The sequence below is a fragment of the Seriola aureovittata genome, chromosome 19, assembly GCF_021018895.1.
Source record: "Seriola aureovittata isolate HTS-2021-v1 ecotype China chromosome 19, ASM2101889v1, whole genome shotgun sequence".
NCBI lineage: Eukaryota > Metazoa > Chordata > Actinopteri > Carangiformes > Carangidae > Seriola > Seriola aureovittata.
Window position 1 is genome coordinate 13710827 of NC_079382.1, and position 21886 is coordinate 13732712.

Sequence of the window (21886 nt, forward strand, 5' to 3'; positions counted from 1 at the left end):
CTATCTCCAGCAACCTCAAGTGTTATCAAAATAATCACATTAAGGTCACGATACAAGTGGATGTTTTCATGGTTTGCGGAAACACGAGCTCCTTTCCTGAAGGTTGTATTGTTGCAACCTGTAGTACAGAAAATATTGTATTAATTTTGTTTTTTCTACTCATTTAAATATTTGAGAATATTTTCATGATATTTTCATGATATTTTGCCTTTACCCCCCCCCCCAAAAAAAAACGAAAAAAAAATGAAAAAAAAATGAAAATAAAAAAACCTTTTTCCAACCAGTATGAACTAAGATTCTGTGTATGCACTTTCAGGCAGATGGATGAATTCATAAGTTATAAATCATGCTATAAGGTTTGACACTAATAATGTTAATAACTATTTTATGGCCTTAATCTTGTTTAGATTCTGAAATTGGTTACAATAATCACCAGACTGTTAGACCGGATTTATTAGATTGTACGTAAACACACTGTATACATGTTGCCACAACCTCTGTCAGCCTGTGTGTATATGTGTCTGTATGATACTTTTATTTCCCAAGCAGACATCCGGGTTTACAAATTAATCGCTGCAATATTTGTATTTTATATATGTCAGACATGGAGTGAGAAAGTGTTTACTGTAACATGCTGCTTATCGCTCTTTTAGTCTCATCCTCAATGCTAGAGGAGAGCAGTTCTCTAATTATTGCAAAAGTCTTTAATGGAATGGAATTAAATGTCTGCAAAGTGTGGTGGAAATCTGAAAATGAACAGTTGACAAAATGATTAAGTTGTCTTTATATATTTTAATAAGAGCTTTGCAAAGGATCAGTGTACAGTCACACAGAGTGCAACTGCAGACTAATATCGAACAAAGAGTGGACATGAACTTTATAGAAGAAAAGAAAGAAGGGGGCGGGGTCAGGGTGTGTGTGTGTGTGTGTGTGTGTGTGAACAATTCTGGGTGCCATCCTGACACAGGTGTGTGTTCAAGGACAAACTACTCACATCTTACAGGGTGTCAAAGGCCATGGAAAAGAGATGGGTCTTAAGAAGGGATTTAAAAACAGACAAGGAAGAAGCCTGTCTAATGTGCAGAGACAGATCGTTCCACATTTTAGGGGCTGCCACAGCGAAAGCACGGTCCCCTCTGAGCTTGCGCTTCGTTTTTGGCACCCTCAGGAGCAGCTGATCAGCTGACCTGAGAGAGCGGGTGGGTGATTATGGGTGCAGCAATTCAGAGAGGTAGGGAGGGGCGAGACCATCGAGAGATTTAAAAGCAAATAAAAGAATTTTAAAATGAATCCTAAAATGTATGGGCAACCAGTGAAGTGAGGCTAAAGTGGGGGAAATGTGGTCATATTTGCGTGTGCCAGTTAAAAGACGTGCAGCAGCATTTTGTACCATCTGGAGACGGTTGATGGAGGACCCACTAACCCCCACATAAAGTGCATTGCAGTAATCCAGCCGTGTGGTTACAAAGGCGTGGATTACTGTCTCAAAGTGCTGCTTTGAAAGAATTGGCTTTATTTTGGCCTGCCGCCTCAACTGGTAAAAACTTGACTTCACAACTGTCTTGATCTGATTGTCAAGTCTGAGGTCAGAGTCCACCTTAACTCCCAAGTTAGTGACGTTGGATTTTAAGTATTGAGCCAAGGAACCTAGATCTAGACACAGGGTCTCGGAGCTGCCACCAAAAACAATCACTTCTGTCTTCTTTTCGTTAAAATTTAAAAAATTTAGAGCCATCCAGGCCTTTATGTCGGAAAGACATTCAAGTAAGGGTGTGACAGAGAATGCTTGATTCTTTTTAAGAGGCATATAGACCAGGTTATCCAAAGTGCAGAATATATTTTTTCTATTACAAAGACACACAAACATACAAATAGCGATCTGAAAGGACATGTAAGAGTCACATCTGTTACTTTAAAATGAAGTTGTCAGTCTCGTGTGATTTGCTTGCGTGCTATATGCTAAAAGAAATCTGTTACACTGGCTTTACTGGAAGTATAACAGACTTTATTCCCACCAGGCTGAGAAGCACTGCTTCATTGCCCTCTCTGGCTGAAAGTTTGACCTCTCCTGCGCTCTTTTGCACCTTTAATTGCACCAAACAGTGATGTCACAGTGTACTGACACACCTTGCAGTACACTGTTACTGTTAATATCATGAAACAACAGGAAATGTCAGTGTACTCACACACTGACACACAAACAAACAGACAATAGCAAACACACCACAAATAACCACCTGAACATGAGACCTGCATCACATGTCAGCTTCACAATAGCAGCAGCGGGTGACTCCAATGATCCAACATCACATTATGTAATGTACTGTTCGCTGATTAAGGCTCGTACGTTCTTGTATAATGAGCTGCGGCTGATCAGACGCTTCTGTGGCTCTGATTATCCTGTTTAGGGAGACAGAGAGAGTGGAGGGGGAGGCGGAAGGGGTCAGACAGAGGATCCATTGAGGATGGGCCCGGGACAGGGACAAGCATGGGGCCCCTGTGTGCAGCGGCCCAAAACAAGAGGAAGGAACCAACATAGGGAGGAGCACCATTTTGGGTGGGCAGGGGAAGAGGGGATGGGTGTGGAGCTCAGAGATAGATGGAGAGAGAGAGAGAGAGAGAGAGAAAGAGGGGGAAAGAGTTAGGGGGGACCCGCCAGTGTGACATAAAGGCAGATGAATCAGCCGATTGTTCACTCAGTCCTCCCTCCTGCCTGATTTTAACAGGCACTGATGACAGAGGTCAGGTACAAACAACTCAATGTGGTGTCTTAGTGTGGTGTGTGTGTGTGTGTGTGTGTGTGTGTGTGTGTGTGTGTGTGTGTGTGTGTGTGTGTGTGTGTGTGTAGTCTGTGTGAGTGCACAAATGTGAGGACTTCATCCGAGTGTGAGCACTAAGACGGAGCAATGGACAAATCATTTCAAAGGGATTTCTTCAGCGTTGTGAATAATTCATTACAAATGTGAGATAATGACACATTTGATTTTAAAGCATCGTGTGTGTGTGTGTGTGTGTGTGTGTGTGTGTTGAAAGTGTGGATGTTAACAGCACAGGAATCACATCACAAATCTGTGAAAAAAAAAAAAAGGTTGGTTTGGTTTTCCACTCTGCTGTTAGAGCTGACTCTTTTGTTTAGTTTCAATCAATCAGAATTCTTTACTCAAAACCTGCTTTTCATCTGCTTGTCCCGCGTATCAAGCAAGAAAACAGAAGCTGCAGAGTAAGCACAATTACCCAGCTAGAGATGATGCAGCATGTTCTGTAAAATGGAGGAAGTTTTTCATTGGCAAATGTAAAGACAGGCGAATCCCCCTGTAACTTAAGTGTGCACAATGTTGACTTAAAGCAGAGTTTTGTTTTGTTATTAGGCATGATGAATGACAACCACTTTGTAAATTAAACTAGTTAACTTTCCATCGGGATTTCTTGTACCAAAAAGGAAATCAAATCAAATTTATAATTCTTTTTTTTCTTTTTTTTTTCGTCATTCATGTTGAGGAGGAACAGGAAGTGGCTCTTTGCTGATTAGAGTGTCCCTCAGCCAGCCTCCTATCTTCCATCTCTCAGCATCAGTGCCAGCTCCATTACAGTAAAAAACAGACATGTGTTAGAGGATCTGAAAAACCAGAGCTCCTTTGTTCCCTCTCCCCTCTCCGCCCCTTCAAATTGGACTTCACCCCAATAGTAGATCTAATAATGAGTCAGCAGGACAATATCAAAGCCCAAAATGGCATAAACATCAAAATCTTACATAATGTTAGACAAGACGATGGCTCTTTGTCTCTCCACTGCTTGTTGTTGTTGCTCAGTTATCCATTAAATGACTCTGCATGACCATACAGTATCCGTGTGTTGTCCTAGACATTGGTGGTGTTGGAGGTGTGAGAGGGGGTTTTCCTCCCTGAGAATCGATGTCTTGTGGTGATCATGTGTTATTGAATATCGCAGATCTGGCCAGCAGGGCTTGGCTTCGTCCACTCTCCCCCACAGGGACTGTTATACAGCTGCTCTGTAATCAATCATTATGATATGAGGACTCTGCCACATCAGGGTCCTCGTTTAGCACAGCGTTTTCTCGACTGCTGCACCATGTTTGAGAGGTGTTTGTGTCCTCGCAATCAAATTGCTTAAGAGGCTTAATAGATAAAAATTATTCCTACATTATAGAGTCTTGAATAAATGAGGATACATGTTCTTGCATAATTAGATTTTAGTCTTGCTGATTACACAATAATTCCTTTGTTCATCTCTTGAGGAGACCACTCAGAATAGTTAAGCCACTTCTAACTGACCCATCATCTGTGCATGAGAAGAAGGATTGTTGGCTGGTTCTGGGGCTTTCAGATAAAGTTATTTATTCCCTTTTTGATGTCTGTAAGATAGAACTAATGAAGCATGAGTTTCTCATCAGAAAAGAGCAGTCCTTTGGATTTTGCATGTTCAATATTTCAAAAACAGTCTCTGTTGAAGTCTGTGCTGGCTCCTCCAATGTGCTGAAAATAGCATCTTACATCCATTACATCACGAGCCTCTGTGGACTTGCTCACCCATCTTTGCCTCTGCTGTTGTTTCACCCTCTTCTCTTTTTGGTCCATGATTCATCTTTCAATCTGTCCATGTACCTGTTAGTTCTTACTCTGGAAAAACAACAGTGCAGATGCACCAGGCTTCCCATTTTGTCTGCAAGAACTCAACCAAAATGGCTCTTTATCCCACGGGGCTGGCAGTATGTAAAACAACTGTAACACTTACACAGAGCAGGACAAAACTTATTAGGATGTGTCTTACATAAAAAAATTAAAAAAAGTCCTCACACCGAAATGACAAAATTGGTATTCTGTTAGTCCCTAACAAACGACCCATATGCCCATTGTGAAAATTCATATCCTGCAGGTTTAGGCATTTGCATGGCTGGGAGAGGCTGACAAATGATGCTATCAAGTTGCGTTATGGGGAATAAGGAATCCAGTGTTTTTGGGTCTTGACTCTGCACTGGGGACCACAAGTCAGTCTGCTGAATCCATTTTGACCAACTATTTATTTTTTTAAAATTAATATAATATGACTCTTGTGAGTTCCCCAGCTTCATGAAAGCACAATACCAAATCACTGAAACGTCCCTTTAGGGTTCGGGAAAGATGGTGGTCTTGGTTTAGAGAAAGACGATGTAAAGTACCTCACTTACAGTAGCTTCTTCAGTAGATCGTGTAAATGCAACCAAGAAGCCTTAGTGACAACCTTTTTTTTCTACAGGTTTCCGACGCTTATTATCCAGATGTTGAAAAGGTGTAAAAGCAGCGTCTCCAGGACACATACGTAATCCTCACTCCTCACAGCTGTAACTACCTCAGTAAACAGCCTCTGGAAGTATCCACTCACAGTCACAGCGTCTGCCCCCCAGTGATAATGGAAGCTGAAGATACAATGTGAAATGAGCCTTTATCTGCCTGTCACACAATAAGTGAGGAAGAACGCAAAACCTTCATATTACTTGTATTCCATTCATGGGAGTCAACCGTGTGTTTCTCCTTCTCTCTTCCTCTTTATCTTTGTTGTCAGCTAAAGAACCTTCTCCCCGAATCACTGGGTTTTCAGCATCAGACAGCTCCATCAGGTCATTTTTTTCGGGGCTGGTTATTTACAGTGTTCCTCATTTCCTCTGTCATCCCTTCTTTCACGAACCTGTTCACCTCTCTGCTGCCTTCCTCTCTGTTCTGCTCTTTTTTTGCACATCATCCATTTTTCATCGGCCCTGGTCCTGATGCAGCACTAACTGCATCACAGAGCAGAGTGGAGGATGTATGAGGTCATGTGTGTGTGTGTGTGTGTGTGTGTGTGTGTGTGTGTGTGTGTGTGTGTGTGTGTGTGTGTGTGTGTGTGTGTGTGTGTGTGTGTGTGTGGGGTGGGGGTGTTTTATAACGGTGTGTCTTTAGTGCTGGTGGGAGTCAGAACATTTGAAGGACAAACAGTGAATCATAGTTGCGCTGCAGTGGTTCCAATCTCTTCGGCTGAGATTTACTGTATTGACAAAACACACGACTCGTACATCACAGTTCCTGTCCAATCACAGTGACAAACAGTGGTGGGAAGTGACTCAGCACATGTACTCAACTACTGTACCTCAGGACACTTTTCAGGGGTTTTTACTTAAATATTTCCATTTCATGCTACATTATACTTCAACTCCACAACAGCTCAGGGAAAATATTGTACTTTTCCTCCACTATATTTAATTTGAGGGTAATTGTTAGTGATGACTTTGGAGATTAAGAATTAAAAAATCCTGCAATAAGAATAGAAAAATGTGACTCTATGTGATATTAAACTAGCCAACATAAGATAAAAACTATGTCCACCTCAATCAGATATAGGCTTACCATGAAATGCTGCTTATTTGTAAATGCAACAAAACAATAACCAAACAATATAGTATACCACAATATAACACAGCCAGCGCTGTTCTGCCTGCATGTTCACCTGCTTTTCATACTTTAAATACACTTTTTGTCTCCTGAAGTTTCCATTATATGCAACTAATTTACACCAGCAAATATGTTTTAAGAAAAACATGTCTTCCTTTTTATCAATATAATGAGGAAATATTTTGAATGAATCTACTGTATGTGCAAAGTTGCAAAATCTCCATACAGGATGTATCTGCAAAAACATTGTACCCTTGTACCACTTGTACCTCATTTATTTGTATACTGTAGCTGCTCATGGCAATGAAAGCCTGATTCATGGTTTAATTGTTATGGTCTCACACTCAAAGCGCTTTGTGCGGAAAAGTTTGTAGTTAATCTATGAAAAAGTCAGCTCTGACTTCAAGCATGAGATGTAGTGGGGCACATGATTCAAATCCTGGTCTCTCTATATAAACATCATTTTTATGAGACAGCGTTTCCCTCAGGGACATTTATTATGCTACTTAATCTACTGGTCAAAAGTTTAACAACACCTCCAATTTCCCAGAAGTTTTTTTTTCTTTTTACATAATTCAATGTCTCAGTGTTTCTGAAATTAAAGCCTAGAGCAAATAAACAATTGGAGATTTTGCAAAAAGGACTCATGCAAACTTCTCATTGAACTAAACTGAATCTAAGTTTTTTTAATCATCTAGCAGCCGAATAATTTGTGACAAATTTGTCAAATATTGTTCAGAGAGTTCGTCCCAACACTGCTGCAGAAGTTTCCATGAGTGCACTTCACCTTTCAACTAGTTCATCCCAAACCAGCTCCATGGGGTTTAAGTCTGGAGACTGTGCTGCTCTTACATCGTGTGAAGCCATCGTCTGGTTCTTGTCTTCTCATGGTTCGGGTCATTATCTTGCTGTAGGATGAACCCCCTGACTATCCAGCACGTCTTTCTTTGTTACTTGTCTTCTTTCTCACCGTCCTGACCGCAATGTACAGCTCCACTTCCTGCAGTACAGTGTTGTTCTGATAATACATCAGAGGGGCCTTTGTGCAGACAGAGGGTTTGTAAGTCTTCAACAAAAGGAATTGTGTGCATTAACTTTAAAACTTCATTTACATCCATTGCTGAAGGAAAACTATAAATTAACCAATTTCCTCATCCCTGATAAAGGCCTGTTTTTCATTCAATTTACATGATTTTTAATCTCCTATTAGCATTTTGAACTTCATGTCACCAACTCGAGATGGATGATATCCAAAAATGCAAAACATGTCTCCTCCTCCAACAACAAACCAGACTCCAGCTATGATTGAAAGAAGTCGTGTCGTCACAAAGTTAAAGTGCTTTTCGTCACAAACCATACACTGTATGGGATGTTGTGTTTGGACTCTTTAAGTGGTGTCTTATGATGCCCACCGCTGTCCCAGGATAATTAGAAACATACAGCAAAGTCAATGAGATGGTCACTGCTCACTCATTTGAGCTGAAGGGAAATGTTGTTTTAAATGCCAAACAACTGCTCACTGCTTATGTAATATATCCTGATTGTCTCTGAATTACCCAACTGATCAGACATGAGAAGGATTTTGGCCTGCTTTCTTAAGACTGCAATATTTCATAAATAGTGCATTAGTCTGGTGACAGCAACAAACACATTTTCCAAGTTGTAGCAGAGATTTCTGCATGATTGAGACAAGCCACCATGACTTAACGTGTTTGTACGTGTCGAGGCCGTTCACGTTTTTTTAGACTAGATAATTGCATTAGTGGAAACCCATATACTGTTGCTGCTCTGTTAAGCTGACCAATGAAAGTAATGAGACCTTTTTTTTTTTTAAAGCTGATTTCTTTCACATGTCTCTTTTAACCGTGTTAAAATGAAATGGCTCCCAGCAACATGTGAGAAAAAGGTCTTTAAAAGGACACGAGTGGGAACAAGATTTTGGCACACCTCTAATGATCTGTGGAACGCAGTTTTAGAACAAGTTCCTCCTCGAGCAATAGATATGGGCTCATATAGGAAACTGTTCACCAAACCGAAGTTTTGCACATGCTCTGCTCTATGCACAAAGTTTTCTGTTCAACCTTTGACCCGTGCTCTTTAATGTTAGCTTAAGACCTGGCGGCTGTGACTGGCCATCAAACATGCATAACATGGTGGCCATCACTTCCTCATTGGTCATGATGTCTAATGCTTTTAAACTGGAAGAGCTCAAAACCTCCATCCCCATGTCAGACGGATCAGGGACATTATGTTTCATCTTCAGTTGGAGAAGATAAAATGAATCTGGAACAAATTGTTTAATTGTAGGATGAGAGTACTTCTATAAATGTCTTTGGTACTGAATAATGTTGGAGCTATTTATACATGTATATTCGATAGCTAATGTGGCTCCTGTGCATGTAAAGACTTTACCAGGAGTGGGGTTCGAACCCACGTGGACATATGTCCATTGGATCTTAAGTCCAACGCCTTAACCACTCGGCCATCCTGGTGTGTTCTGGGCAGGTATTCACCAGGTATTCATGATTTTCAGAAACATGTTTCTCACTATGTGCTAACACTTCTACCCTACAAGGTGATAATGTTAATGTTGGGTTTTTACCTTGTTCCATTGCCCCCACTCTGACAAAAAAATCAATCAATCAAGGCAGTTTTAATTTAACTTCATTAACCAATTTTATGTTTGCTAAAGCTAGTTTTTATGTTTTCTTATTGATATTTCCATATGTATAATTTAGTATCACAAAACACGAACACATTTCTGCAAAACTCTGAACTCTGTTGTTAAGAAATGTTGATCGGTTTTGTTGAGTCGCACCTGTTCAAGTTGACACCCTTACATAGATAAGAACTACAGTTATACAATACAAACTCAACAAAAGTATAAAATACATCTTTAGTCAAATTGGAACATTATATGTCCAAACAGTATTCCAGTTAACTTATGTTTGCACATGAACAGAACAACATGATCGTGTTGCAACATCTTCAGGAAAGTACCCCACAGAACTAAGATTTCATTGTCTGTGCTGATAGAAAATAAATTAAGATCATTAGAGTTGTGGCCAACTCCAATTATGTTCAACTCAACTCTTTTTCAGTCCCTTCTTTGTAATGTGTGAACTCTCTGTTTTGCTTCTTGCTGCTGCTGGAGAGGTATGTACAGATTTCAACTTTAAGGAGCCATACGTGCTGCCTCCTGATGACGTACACTCTCCAAAAATATGTGACTTTGTGTTTTGATAACTCTGGGTTTAAGGGACATATTTAACCCTGAATGTGCCAAAAACCTAGATCAAATGTGCAGACATTGGTGGGGCAATAATCTATGAGTAATTTGAGGCCTAAAGCCATAAAAAACAAAGTCTGGTTTAAGTATCATACTAATGAAAACCATGTTTATAGCATCTGAATGTGTTCCAGACAACCCTCCACCCACCACCACCAGTCATCTTCTTTTCTCACATATGACTCTGGAGCTCTGATGCTTATCAGTGCTCAGAGATATTTAGAGATTCATGACAGGGGGGGTCAGTGAAGGGGGTGGATTTGTTATTTCAGCCCAGTTAGAGAGGCAGGCCCCTGGGGTCAAATGCTGGCCAGTGCGGCCTGATTATGATCGTGTCCTGTGGGGTCTTTGCTGCAACAAGGCTGTTGTTGTTGTTTGGCTCCGTTTGCTGTTCAAGTGTAGCAGCCGCACAGATGAAGGGACGGGGGGTGATGAAAAAACAGACAAATTGTGGGAGGTATAGAGACTTGGGGTGAAAGGGTCAGTGATGCTCTGATGTAGGTAGAGGAGGACGTTTCATCTGTTGTCCTAAAATGACAGCTAACAGGTGTGTGGACACTGCAGCTTCAGGGTTACTCAAGTCTTTTTAGCTTTCATTTTCTCTCTCTCTCTCACACACACAGACAAACACTCACAGAAGGACACACACATTTGAGTCTCATCTTATTTTATCCTTCTGGTGTTTTATTTATCTAATTCAGTGTCCCTCAGGTTCTCTTCTCACAATGTGTATGTGAACCAGGCTGAAATCAGACACAGCTGACAGTCACACAAGCTGATAGATGTGGTTTCCATTGCTTACAGGTTGTGGACTGCACATCATGAATATATATTTTTTCTTCTTTTTTTTTTGTGCAAAATATCCTTTCCAAAGATATGGTCTTATATATTGGGCAAGTCCACGTCAAATCACAAGTGTCTGAGAGCTGGCCATAAACATGAAACAACAACTGAACATTTGCTTTAAAATCTGTGTTAGAGGAGTTATTAAATAACTGACACAAATTCCTCTCAGTGCATAAATATTCAAGGTGTGTAGTCATCCTGGAGCTGCAGACGCTGTCTTATTCATTTTTCATTGCTCTTGGATTTTAGGTCAAAATTCAAACGTGAATGTTAGTGTTTCTTTCTAGTCTCGTGATGCACCCATCCAACCTTCTTTCTCCCAGTCCACATTGCACTGCCTAAACTCAGGTTATCTGTCTTATATAACCTCAGTCCTCTATTTTCCCCAGATTTAAAACGTATACAGACGTATACAGTACTTTTCCAATGCATGGAACCTATTGGGATCCTATTTATGGAAAATAACACAAGGCTGAGCTGACCCCTGCATGTCTGGATGAATGTAAATGATCGTGGAAACAAGGAATTTTATATGTATATATATATAATATGTATTTTATTCAGGCTTGTCCTCATTTTGTGACCTGTGTCTATTTTGAGTCCAGGTCTGAAGTCTCATATCTACTGCTCTGATTATAGCAATAAAACTTGAAATGAAAAGTAATTCATCCTGATATAATGAGAATTTTTGAGGTGGTCAAACCTATTTTAAAATTATCATATTACTGAGTTTGAGTTTAATCTAAGCAGAACGGGTCAGTTATTTTTTCTCATGAATTGAAAGACAGTTTCTTTTTTAACTTTTAGCCAAACACAAGAGTCAATGTGACTTTCATCCATTAGGGATAAACTGATAGAAAAGCTGGCAGCCACACCTTTGGACGAACACACAGACAGACAGGGTGTCCATATACAAATTGTGTCTGCCAGCGAAGAGTTGACAGATTTATTGTAGCCTGCCTCTCTTCCCGAAAGCCACCATAAATAAAATCACACATTCTAACCTGGTGTGTATGTAGAGCAGAAGTGGACGAGACGGCTGGAACGACAGAGGGAATACTGGCAGAGGGAAAAGAAGGAGGAGAGTGGATAGTTACCACTGTAAATCCTTCATACATCTGGATATGACTTAATGTTGTCAGACTTACTATCTCTTGTTTGGCTTTGCTTGACTTGTTCAGTGTTTCTTTATTCCACTCTGAGCTGCACAGACACACACACACACACACACACACACACACGATGTGCGCACAGAATCACAGGTACCCTCAGTCTGAGCACCTGAGCGGAGTTAATGGCTTGTGGAAACAGTGAGAGTGTTCTTCGGGGGTCTTGTCGGGCTTTGATCTTTGGTATCTACTGAATGTGGGGGTCAGGGATAATCGATTGGGGGCTGGCAGGGGTGAATAGACATGAAGGGGAGAGGGAGACGGACATCACGGTCACACGGGCCCCTGAAGCCTCCCGTCAGACCTGGGTGAAATATTTATTGTTAAATACCTCTCGCTGCAAGTTGAGGTTTTATGGAGACGATCGATATTTATCACACACACTAGAGAGTTGTGTCAATCTTCTCACGCAGCTGTCAGCAAGAAAACAAATGTGTTTCGCAAAAATGCCCGAATGACTTTTTGGAGTACTTTGAAAGACTGTTTTTGGCAGTTTATTAGAATTTTCTCTGCATTGTTCTCTTCACTTCCTGTAACCAAAAGAAGAGTGTCTTCTTGTAGCAGGAAACACAATGTTTCTGCGTCTGCTCCTATAAAAAATCTGGATATTTTGCTCTAAAATCAGTAAGAGCTGCCAACAATTAACCCATAGATGGAAGGCCTACTCCTCATCACTCAGAGCATATTCTTCCTCATCCTCTTCCTCTTCCTCCTCCTCCTCACTCTGCCCTCTGTTTCTCTTCTTCGTCTCTCCTTTCCTGTCTTCACGTCTCTGCTTCACCTCCTCTCACTGCTCTGTTTTTATCTCTCCGCTCCCCGTCCCCCCAGTCGCGCCCAGCCTCCCACCTTTGACGGCGTCCTCTTCCTTTCGTCTTCCCTGCGACTGTCCACACCTCAGAGGTCAGAGGCTGTGGGGTTAACTATCCCGAAAAAAAACCCTACGACCCCACAGAGAGTCTGAAAGCCTATTATCTCCTACTGCCAGTTTGTACAAGGTTGAAATGCTAAAGTAGCGCTCAACAGTTATGTTTTTCTCCTCCTGCATTTTCAGCAGCACCTCAGCTGAGTCACTGTCAACAAACTGGCAATAAAATGACCACGTCGGCCAGATGCAGACGGTTTATGGCTGCTGTTCCCGCTTCATCGCCGTTGTGTAATGATTGATGTTCATAGCTAGTATTGTGGTGAGCTGGAAAATGTTAGCTGACTGTATCTGATATCTGTTTATTTCTTCAAGGATTCTCAGATTTACTCAATCCACTATTCTGCTGCATTAACCCTGTACTTTAGACTTAGACCTTTAAATCCATCTCGATAATAACTTATTGTATAAATCTTAAAAAGGAAACGGAATCAAATGCAGACCTTTTGTACACGTGAGCCCCCCAAATCAATTTCACCCTCAGTTTAAGGCTCCTTTAAACTATTCCTGCTCTCTATCTGATACCATTATGAAGACAAGCCTCTTCGGTTTAATTTGAGCGGACCAGATTTAAATAAAGGTCACCAATCCTCTTTTTGCCTACTTAGTTCAGCCTCTTCTCTCAAGCTGTCCTGAGACTAGAGGTCTGGGTTTTGAGATGTGACTGGCCAGCTGCGTCACCCTCTTCTTTTCCATTAACCCCCTCCTCCTGCATACTGTGTTTGGTTTAAGGCATATAAATCTCCTCCGCTGGCCTTTGTGGAGTGATTTAGGAGACAGCGGGTCGTCTCTCCTCAGGAGCCACCGAGTAAAGAGGTGCAGCCAAGAAGTAAATGAGAGAGGCAGATAAGAGGGAAACAAGAATCAAAGATAAAATTGGGGATGAAAGTGAAAGCAGAAAGAGTGGTAAAGTGAGAAAAAAAAAGGTCATAGGAAAATGGCAGAGGAGACTATCTAATCTTTAACACTGCTGATCCTGAAACTGCTGGCTACTGCAATCAGATGGGAAAGATTTTATGTTTATTATCTTAAGGCATTTGTTTTTGTGGTATTTGTTTGTCATTAAAGGCGCGCCAAAAACAATTTCACACAATGTTTAAATGTCTGAAGGTTTGTGAACGCACTTACTACCAGAGTTTTCCAGTCAAAAAATATTGTTGCTGGCCAAGAACTGTGGCTCCATGAGCTGAAGGTTCAGCTCCATGTCATGCAAACAGAGCACTGTTAACGTGTGCATGCTTTAGTGATCCAGTGCACGAACAAATTATTCCGTCAACACCTTAGTCGAAGCCAATGATGCTGCAGCACAGGTGAAATCACTAATAACACAACTGTGTAAAAAAAAACACTCTAAAGTGAAATGTCATGGGGGGGGCTCGACAGGGTGAAACAGTTTCCTTCTCCCAGGTAACGTGACACTTTGGAAACACATGCCACATGCCATTTTTGTTTTGTTTCAAGAATAAGACTGGAATCGGTCAGTATTTTACATATTGTCAACAAATCCCATGAAAAGGTCATAATGATATAGTGCAGTATATGTCTGTCTTGCAATACTACTCTTGTTCCTACTGAAGATTTGAAAATCTTTAAGAATCGTGACACAAAATATATAGATTAATTCAGTCATTTCCTTAAACAGCAGGTAGCTGTAGTTTTGTTTTGCAGCTGATGTTACTCAAGCAGTTATTTCTGTTATGTCTGAAGTCTTGCTTGCTGCCTAATGGATGCGTATAAGCACTTAAATGGAAGAGGCTGCAGAGAGGGAGGGCGAGGGATAAAGTCATTATTTGTGAGTATTAAGCCTCTTGTGATAAATGGAGATGAGACCAAGAACAAATGAGCAGAAAGGAAAGAGGCTGTAAGAGAGGCAGGAGTAGTTTACTGATACTTTGTCCTTGAGGCTTAATGCACCTAGTGAACTTAGTAAACTCAAAGCGCTACTCAAGCCCATGAATCCTCTAAGCCTATAGATGCAGATCAGAAAGGACACATCTATCTATAGATAGAATTGTGGCTGCTAAACTAATTTAGATTTGATCATGTTACATGGTAAACCAGACAGAAAACAAAACAGTTAGTTGTTTTTTTTCGCCCCTGCTGTTGTTTTGTTGTAGCAGATGTTTTGTTCCTTCATGCATTTTTTGCAGCAGCAGGTCTAAGTCTGGCTTTGGGTCTTTTTGTGGCAGACCATGTTGACCAGGCAGACGTCAAAAAAATGCACAACTGGCAGTGAAACTTACATATTCCATCCGGGGACTTGAACTGAAAGGAATTCAAAGCAGCTCAGAACAACGACGAAGTGCCGGTATCAGTTTTTGGGTCAGTTCAGATTCAGTTCACTGAGATGATAAACTAAAACTGTAATTCTTATAATTCCTTCACCTCCTCCCTGCACTCTGAGTCATTTCTGTGCGAGAGGGATATGAGATCCTTTAGAGAAAAATCCTCTTTCCTTGCTTGGTTACGTGAGAGTTGTTAAACACAAATATTGATGACTCACTCCAGAAGTGTTGAAGCAAGGTGAAAAGTTTAAACCTAAGAGTCCATAAGTAAAAGTCAGACAGGCATGTAGATCCAATTTAACCTTTATTTTTAACCTTGAATTTTCTCAAAATGTACATTCAACATTTATTTTATTTCCATTTTGCGACAAAAACCAAAAAACATCACTCTGATACACACCTTCTAAAAAATGTTATTTAGTCAGCCCTGAACAGTAACAGAACGACATGACATCAAACATTTACATCCACATTCATGCATCAAAGTCTCACACTTCTGTCACCGCAAATAACAATGATGGCGGATCGTTCTCCAAAACCCCAAAAGGTTCAGTGACAACAATCTTTATGTGTAAAGCCAACATCTTTTAAAAATCTCCTCTCTTTATCCAATATCTGTGTATGCAAACTGGCGCAGTTATCGTTAGAAAAATATTGTTTTTATAGCAAATAAAATATCGTTATGGTATGGTTAGAGTGGTTACAGTTTATGAATAGGCACATATTCGTTGCAGGTTTGTGATGGGACACAATACTTCCTACACTGGGCGGAGTTTCCATGGCCCAATAACTTCATTTATCCCGATCCCGAGTCCCTCCCTGCCAGTCCAGATTCTCTTGCCATTGCTTGCACTTGCTGTGGTGGGAATATAGCGGCAACATTTTTGACACCCGTAAGAAGGAGTGGCATTTTGACGGGGGTCAGAGGGGGCTTATGAAGTAACTTAAAGACAGAGGTGGCCCAAGGGTGAACATTTTGGGGGAGGCGGGCTTAAAAAAGAGGGAAGAGTCAGGTGTTGGGGGGGATCTGTGGAATTTTGGTGAAGAGAGGGCAAGGAATGCTGGGAATGCCAGTCATGAGGTTGGCCAGGGGAGGGCGGGGTCGCTGCAGGTCTGGAGGTCAGCTGTGGGCTCACACACCAAATCTGATCAGAGGTCCCGATTGCTTTAAAAGGACAAAAGTGACAGGGTCGCCCTCCTCTGCGTGAAACCAATTGAACCAATCAGCTTTTTATGTGTGTGAGTGTGAAGGCCTCTCATATGCAATAAGAATCTGAAACTTCAAATATATTTCTTATTTCTTGTAAAGAATCAACATGTGGGCCCTGCTCACATGCAGGTTGCAAATGGTCACGGCATTGCTTTACACAAATAAATGTCAAATGTTATCCATCTCCTTTCCTTTTTCCCAAGAGGATGTAGTAGCTACATAAACCGTGCTCTGATTTACACTCGCATGTTTTTGCTCAACTGTTGTGTTCCTGGGTGGATCAAGCCTTTTAGACAGAAGGGCACCATGAGCACTTAAGGAACTGTATTGCACATGACCTCACTGCGAGGGGTTCTCCGTGTCTCTACGAGGTTAGCAGGGTGGGAGCACTTGGCTCGCGCCGAACAAGAATAAAAAGCATAGCTGTATTGTGTTTTTATTTTATTTTTTTGTTCTGAGATGTCTGATTACATCTGCAGCCAATCACAATCACTTGCAGTAGAAGCCGCCTCACCACTGAAGGAGTTTGGCAGAAAAGAAGCCAACGCAATCAAAATCCTGATATTTTGTGCATCCAACAAATGAGTGACTCAAGTTCGTTGGCCTGAAGTGTAGCCGCCTAATTAATGAACTAGGAGAGGCCAGGGTTGCTGCAGTATTGACAGAGAGCAAGAGTGTATTTTAGGTGTGTGTGTGTGTGTGTGAGTGTGTGTGTGTGTGTGTGTGTGTGTGTCCAGATTTTCCACATAATGCAGCCAAATGTACCGGGACAGAATCACATCGAAGTTTGACTGGAGTGTTTCCATATTTCGTGCTTCCTACAACCTGATGACCGACAGAAAAACAACAATTATTTGAATAACTGATTATCAATTAATAATAAACATTCCCTGGTTCCAAATAAGAAATTATTTGTATCTTTGTAAATTTAATATCTTTGGGTTTTAGACTGCTTGTTGGACAAAACAAGCATTATGGAGAAAAAAAGAAAATGAAAATGATTAATAGTTGGAACTATAAACGTTATACTTGTCAAATCAGGGATTGTCTGACAGGTGGACAGGGTGCGCATAAGAAACGAAAATATGGGAGAGAATTTACTAGATTGTATTCACAACTTCAGCTTGATCATTTCTACATCCCTGAACATTTTCATTTCTTCTTCTCTCTCTTTTGTTTGGATGCAGTAACACACACTCCTCCCCTCTCTGCAGAGGTCTTTGTTGTATTCCTCCCAAACAGTTACAGCACCATGTAGGACAGCTCTACTCCTCCCTCCCTCCACTCTTCCAACCTGCTCTCGCTTTCTTTTTTTTAACTTTTAGTCAATCTCTCTCCAATCTGTCCCCAGCAGAGTGCCTTCTCTGCGGTGTCATTTTTCAGGACTTTCCTGCAGGACTTTGGGCTGCTGGGAATGGAGCCTGACTTGTCCATTAGTTAGATTAGCAGCTCTGTGGGGAGGCTCTGGTTCCCTCTCCCCTGGCCGGGACAGACAAAAGCTCTGGCTCTGCTTGCTATTGTACGGCTGTCAGTCTGAGCTGGTTGCTGCCAGAAAAAAACTCTGTCAAGCTTCAGTTCCACTTCCGTTAGCCAGGTCGAATCTTGTTAACACACTTGTAGTGTGTCCATAATGAAAAATGGCTGTAATACTGTACTTTTTAATCATCTGTTGTATCACCAGTAATTCTATAATATTCTTGATTGCTGTGGTGTTGGTATGTTAACAGGTTAGTGTTGGATTTCTGTTGCTCTTTTTCGGACTTGATTGCTAACTTTAGTGTCAAACAAAATCAGCTGACTTAACAACATAATCATTTTAATGAGTCCTTGTGAAAGTGGCCTGAGGTGAATCAATCCATTTTTGGTTCTTGTTTTGGTGTTTTCGTCTTTGACCAATAAATTGTCCTGCCTGATAATTAAACTATTTATGGCTTTAGAAAGCAGTGGCAGCACACATGCCATTTATGGCTCTAACAGCCTCTTGTAGGCTGATCGTAAAACATGATGGGCCGGTTGTCTTTGCTGGTTGGCATTATTTTTAAAAGCATTACAGAGTGTATGAGGGCGAGTGGCGACAAACTGTAGTTGAACACCGCCTCTGTGAAGAGAGCTGCATCGATCTTATCTAAGTCTATTAAAGAAATTGAATCCTGTCATAGTATTTTCTAATATATTGAACTTCTCGCTCATGTACGCCACTGCATTCAGATAAAAAAAAACCAAAAGGCAAACAAACCTCTTGACTCAGAGTGTCCTTTCTCTGTCTCTTTTTCAGTCTTTGCAGAAAAATGGCCAGATCTCCAGCATGACCAGCCTGAATGGACACTCAGAGGACAACACCCTGGCAGAAGGTGTGTTTATATACATATATACGTATATAAGAATATATATGTGTGTGTGTGTGTGTGTGTGTGTGTGTGTGTGTGTGTGTGTGTGTGTGTGTGTGTGTGTGTGTGTGTGTGAGAGTGTGAGTGTGAGAGAGAGACTGTGTCTCTTCTGTCAATAGCCTGTTGTGTATTTACACAGTGTGACTTTGGGTGCTGTTCCTGTGGTCTGTGTGGTAAGTAGTGGCAATGTTTGTGTGTGTTTGTGTCTGGGATTTTGTACTGTTTCTTCAGCGGTGGCAGAAGGTAAGCTTGTTTGTGTGGGGTCAGTTTTCAGTCTCTCTGTGTGTGTGTGTGTGTGTGTGTGTGTGTGTGTGTGTGTGTGTGTGTGTGTGTGTGTGTGTGTGTGTGTGTGTGTGTGCAAATTCTTGTCTGCAGATGTCTTCATGGCTCTGCAAGATCTACTTGATCCTAAACTAATCCCTTTGTCAACACACAGGGGACACCTACATGGGCTTTTCACATAGGAGCCACACACACACACACACACAGATACTCAACATACTCTCTCTCGCTCTCTCGCTCTCTCTCTGTTTCTCTCATTATTCTTAAACCCATCAGGTGAGACCATGGAAATGTTAACTCACATACAGTACATGCACCTGCTTTCTGAATTTATAAATTTGGTTTGTGATGCTTCAAGACAAACGCAAGAAGTTTCTCTCAGAACCGCCCAATGCCAAATCGTCTTTTGTAGCAGAAGCTAATGGACACAAAGGTAGGGCTCATTTGTCTCATTGTTTACAGTAATGGACTATTCAAAATGTTGCTCTTATAAAGTGGAAATATCTAAAGAGGACTGTGGTCTTGTGGAAGATTTAAACCTTAGATAATCACTTCCCAGTAATAAACTGGATCAACTTTATGTGCACTGACCTGCCCTGTCCATCTCCTATCTCCAAGGCTGCGTTTGTTTATTTTCATTGTCATTTCTATCGTGTCTCCCTCAGTCTGGGAGGGCTGCAGGGGCGTGTACGCCCTCCCCAAATATTTAGCAGGCCGTGACCCAGGCCCCGCACAAAGCAACCTGCGCACATCATAATATGTTATAGCCCAGGGGAAGGAGTAACCCAATACTACTTAAAACACTGAAATATGTCACATAGCCCTTTGTCAAATAACCTATTTAATAAGATATTTAATGAAGCGATCCTGTCCGTTCACAGAGTAACCCGATACCCTGCTCAGAGTATATGAGTTGATGTGGCATGTAGACTGGTGGAGACGAATTTGGTTGTTGAAGTAGTTGCGCCTGTGGACGTGTACTGTAAGTTAATTAGTAACATGGAAAGATATAGAACAGAAACAAGGGGAACCACATATTTACATTGTCAGGAATGCTTAAATCTTGTTCACTTACACATAGACCAACAGAGGCTGCAGACCACTCCATTTCCTGTCCAAAAAAAACCAACTCTTACTTTATTCTCTAACGGAGATCAATGTGTGAAGGTTTTCAGGCAGAGATAACATGCAATATTACTTTCTGGCTTGGATACAAGTCACCAAAATCATTTCTGAAAAACTGTTGTAAATTTTAATTTGATTTCATTTCCACCTGTCTCTTACCGCTTGTGAGTTCATCATACTTGTCGCCAAGTGATTTGACGCTAATCATGCTAAATTAATATGCAGCGGCCCTGCCCGCCTCGCAACGACTTTCCCTTCTGATATTAAAATCCTGCCAACCAGCGCCAAGTGAATGTTCTGATGCTTATACTTTACGAGATCACAAAAGTCGATGTGCTCAAAAACGGAAAAACCTACCTGAACCCAACATTCATATTTTAACCTGAGGAGATTGTATTTAAACCCAACCTCACTACACGCAAATAGAAATATTATACATGTAATTTTTCCTGAACTTTACAGTTCACACTCTTTTTCTCGACTCAAAATAACATATTTGTCCCTCACGTGATGAGAGCTGAAGGCAGATCCGCTCAGTGTACCCTAAAACAGACTCGTGGCAGTTATAGCAGGACCCTACTTGACCTGTTTTGATTGGAAAATGAAGCCGTGAAATTTGAACTGACTGATCAATCAACACACCAGCTGACTGAGCCTGGCACTCTCACTTGCAAGAATAAAAATGACACAAACAACAGAAAACAAGTTGTGAAAGAGCTTCAAGGCAACAGATTGAAGGAGTGCAGGGGAGTGAAAGGAAGGGAGTTACAAAATAGAGTGAGGACAGAGACGATAGAGGTTTCACATCCCAGCACTGCTCTACCTCTAGTGCAGCCTGATAAAGACAGCAGAGCATTGTGGGAGACAGGAAGAGAAGAGGGATCTCTCTGATAACAACATAAAACAACAAAAGACGAGCTGCAGATCAAAAGACTGACACATGAGCAAATGCACACACACATACACATACACACACACACACATGTGTGCAATCTTTCCCTATCAGGCATGCCAGAGTGTTTTCAGTTAAAGGACCAGCCCAAAACACGTCACACAGCAGCCTGAATAACATGTAGCAACTTTGAGTGAGATAATAACTCACATTTTTTGTTCTGTTCTGCTTAATCCTGGACTCCTCTGTATGGGCACTTTAGTAGCAACATCAGTTAGACTAAGTATGGTTTGCCTGTATGAATGTGTGATGAGCAAGAACAGGCATATGTACGTTGCACTAAATATATTTGCCTCTTATCATCTGTCATGGGGTGTTTAATTCAGTTACTGAAACTATTTGTTTTAAATGATACAAGAGTATGAGGAGGGTGTGGAGTTACTTTTTCCAGAGTGTCCACCATCCCGTTTGAGAACCCAAACACTGAATCTGCTGGTTCACACAAGGTGACTGTGCCCTGCAAAGGGAGGGGTGTGGAAACAGTTCTAATTTGGTTAACGAGAAATCCTGAAAATGCAGCTAAATAAGAAAAAAGAATTGCATGAATGGCTGAATCCAAGCTCAGAGTGGCTTATTTTTTGTATGGTTGTTGGTCTTTTTGAAAAGGGAACGTGTGGTTGCTGTCTCTTTTCCTGCTCGGCAGAGACTTTGGGACTTCTTATCAGTTTTGCATAAAACATGGAATTGGCTGAAACACTGATTGAAAATCATTCTCTAAGTCTGTTTTAACCTTCTTTATGTGCCAGATTGGCTGAGAAAGCACAGACAGGAGGCCTGAGGCTCTGAGAGTTTACAGCAGGTTATTTGACAGAAAGGAACAGAATAAATATTACATGGAAATAGAGTTTTGAGGGAACAACTCAGAAAATGCTTCTTTGCCAGAGAGAAGAGGGAGGCAAGGAAAGAGCCAGAGCCCGAAGGAGTAAAAATACATAAGGATGAAGAGAGAGAAAGACATTAACACACAGTCAGCCATTAATGACCAACATTCCTAGGA

At 41.2% G+C, this 21886-nt stretch overlaps 1 protein-coding gene and 1 non-coding gene across 2 annotated transcripts in view; one reads left to right on the plus strand and one right to left on the minus strand.

The window, feature by feature from the left end:
• The window catches only part of akap12b (A kinase (PRKA) anchor protein 12b), a 45902-nt gene that overhangs the window by 3482 nt on the left and 20534 nt on the right, over nt 1-21886 (plus strand). The window contains exon 2 of the mRNA XM_056405843.1: nt 18419-18494. Coding sequence (XP_056261818.1) covers nt 18419-18494 — 76 coding nt within the window. The remainder of the gene's footprint in view (nt 1-18418; nt 18495-21886) is intronic.
• Nucleotides 8832-8914, minus strand: trnal-uaa (transfer RNA leucine (anticodon UAA)). Its single transcript has one exon. It is a non-coding gene; the product is annotated as a tRNA-Leu (tRNA).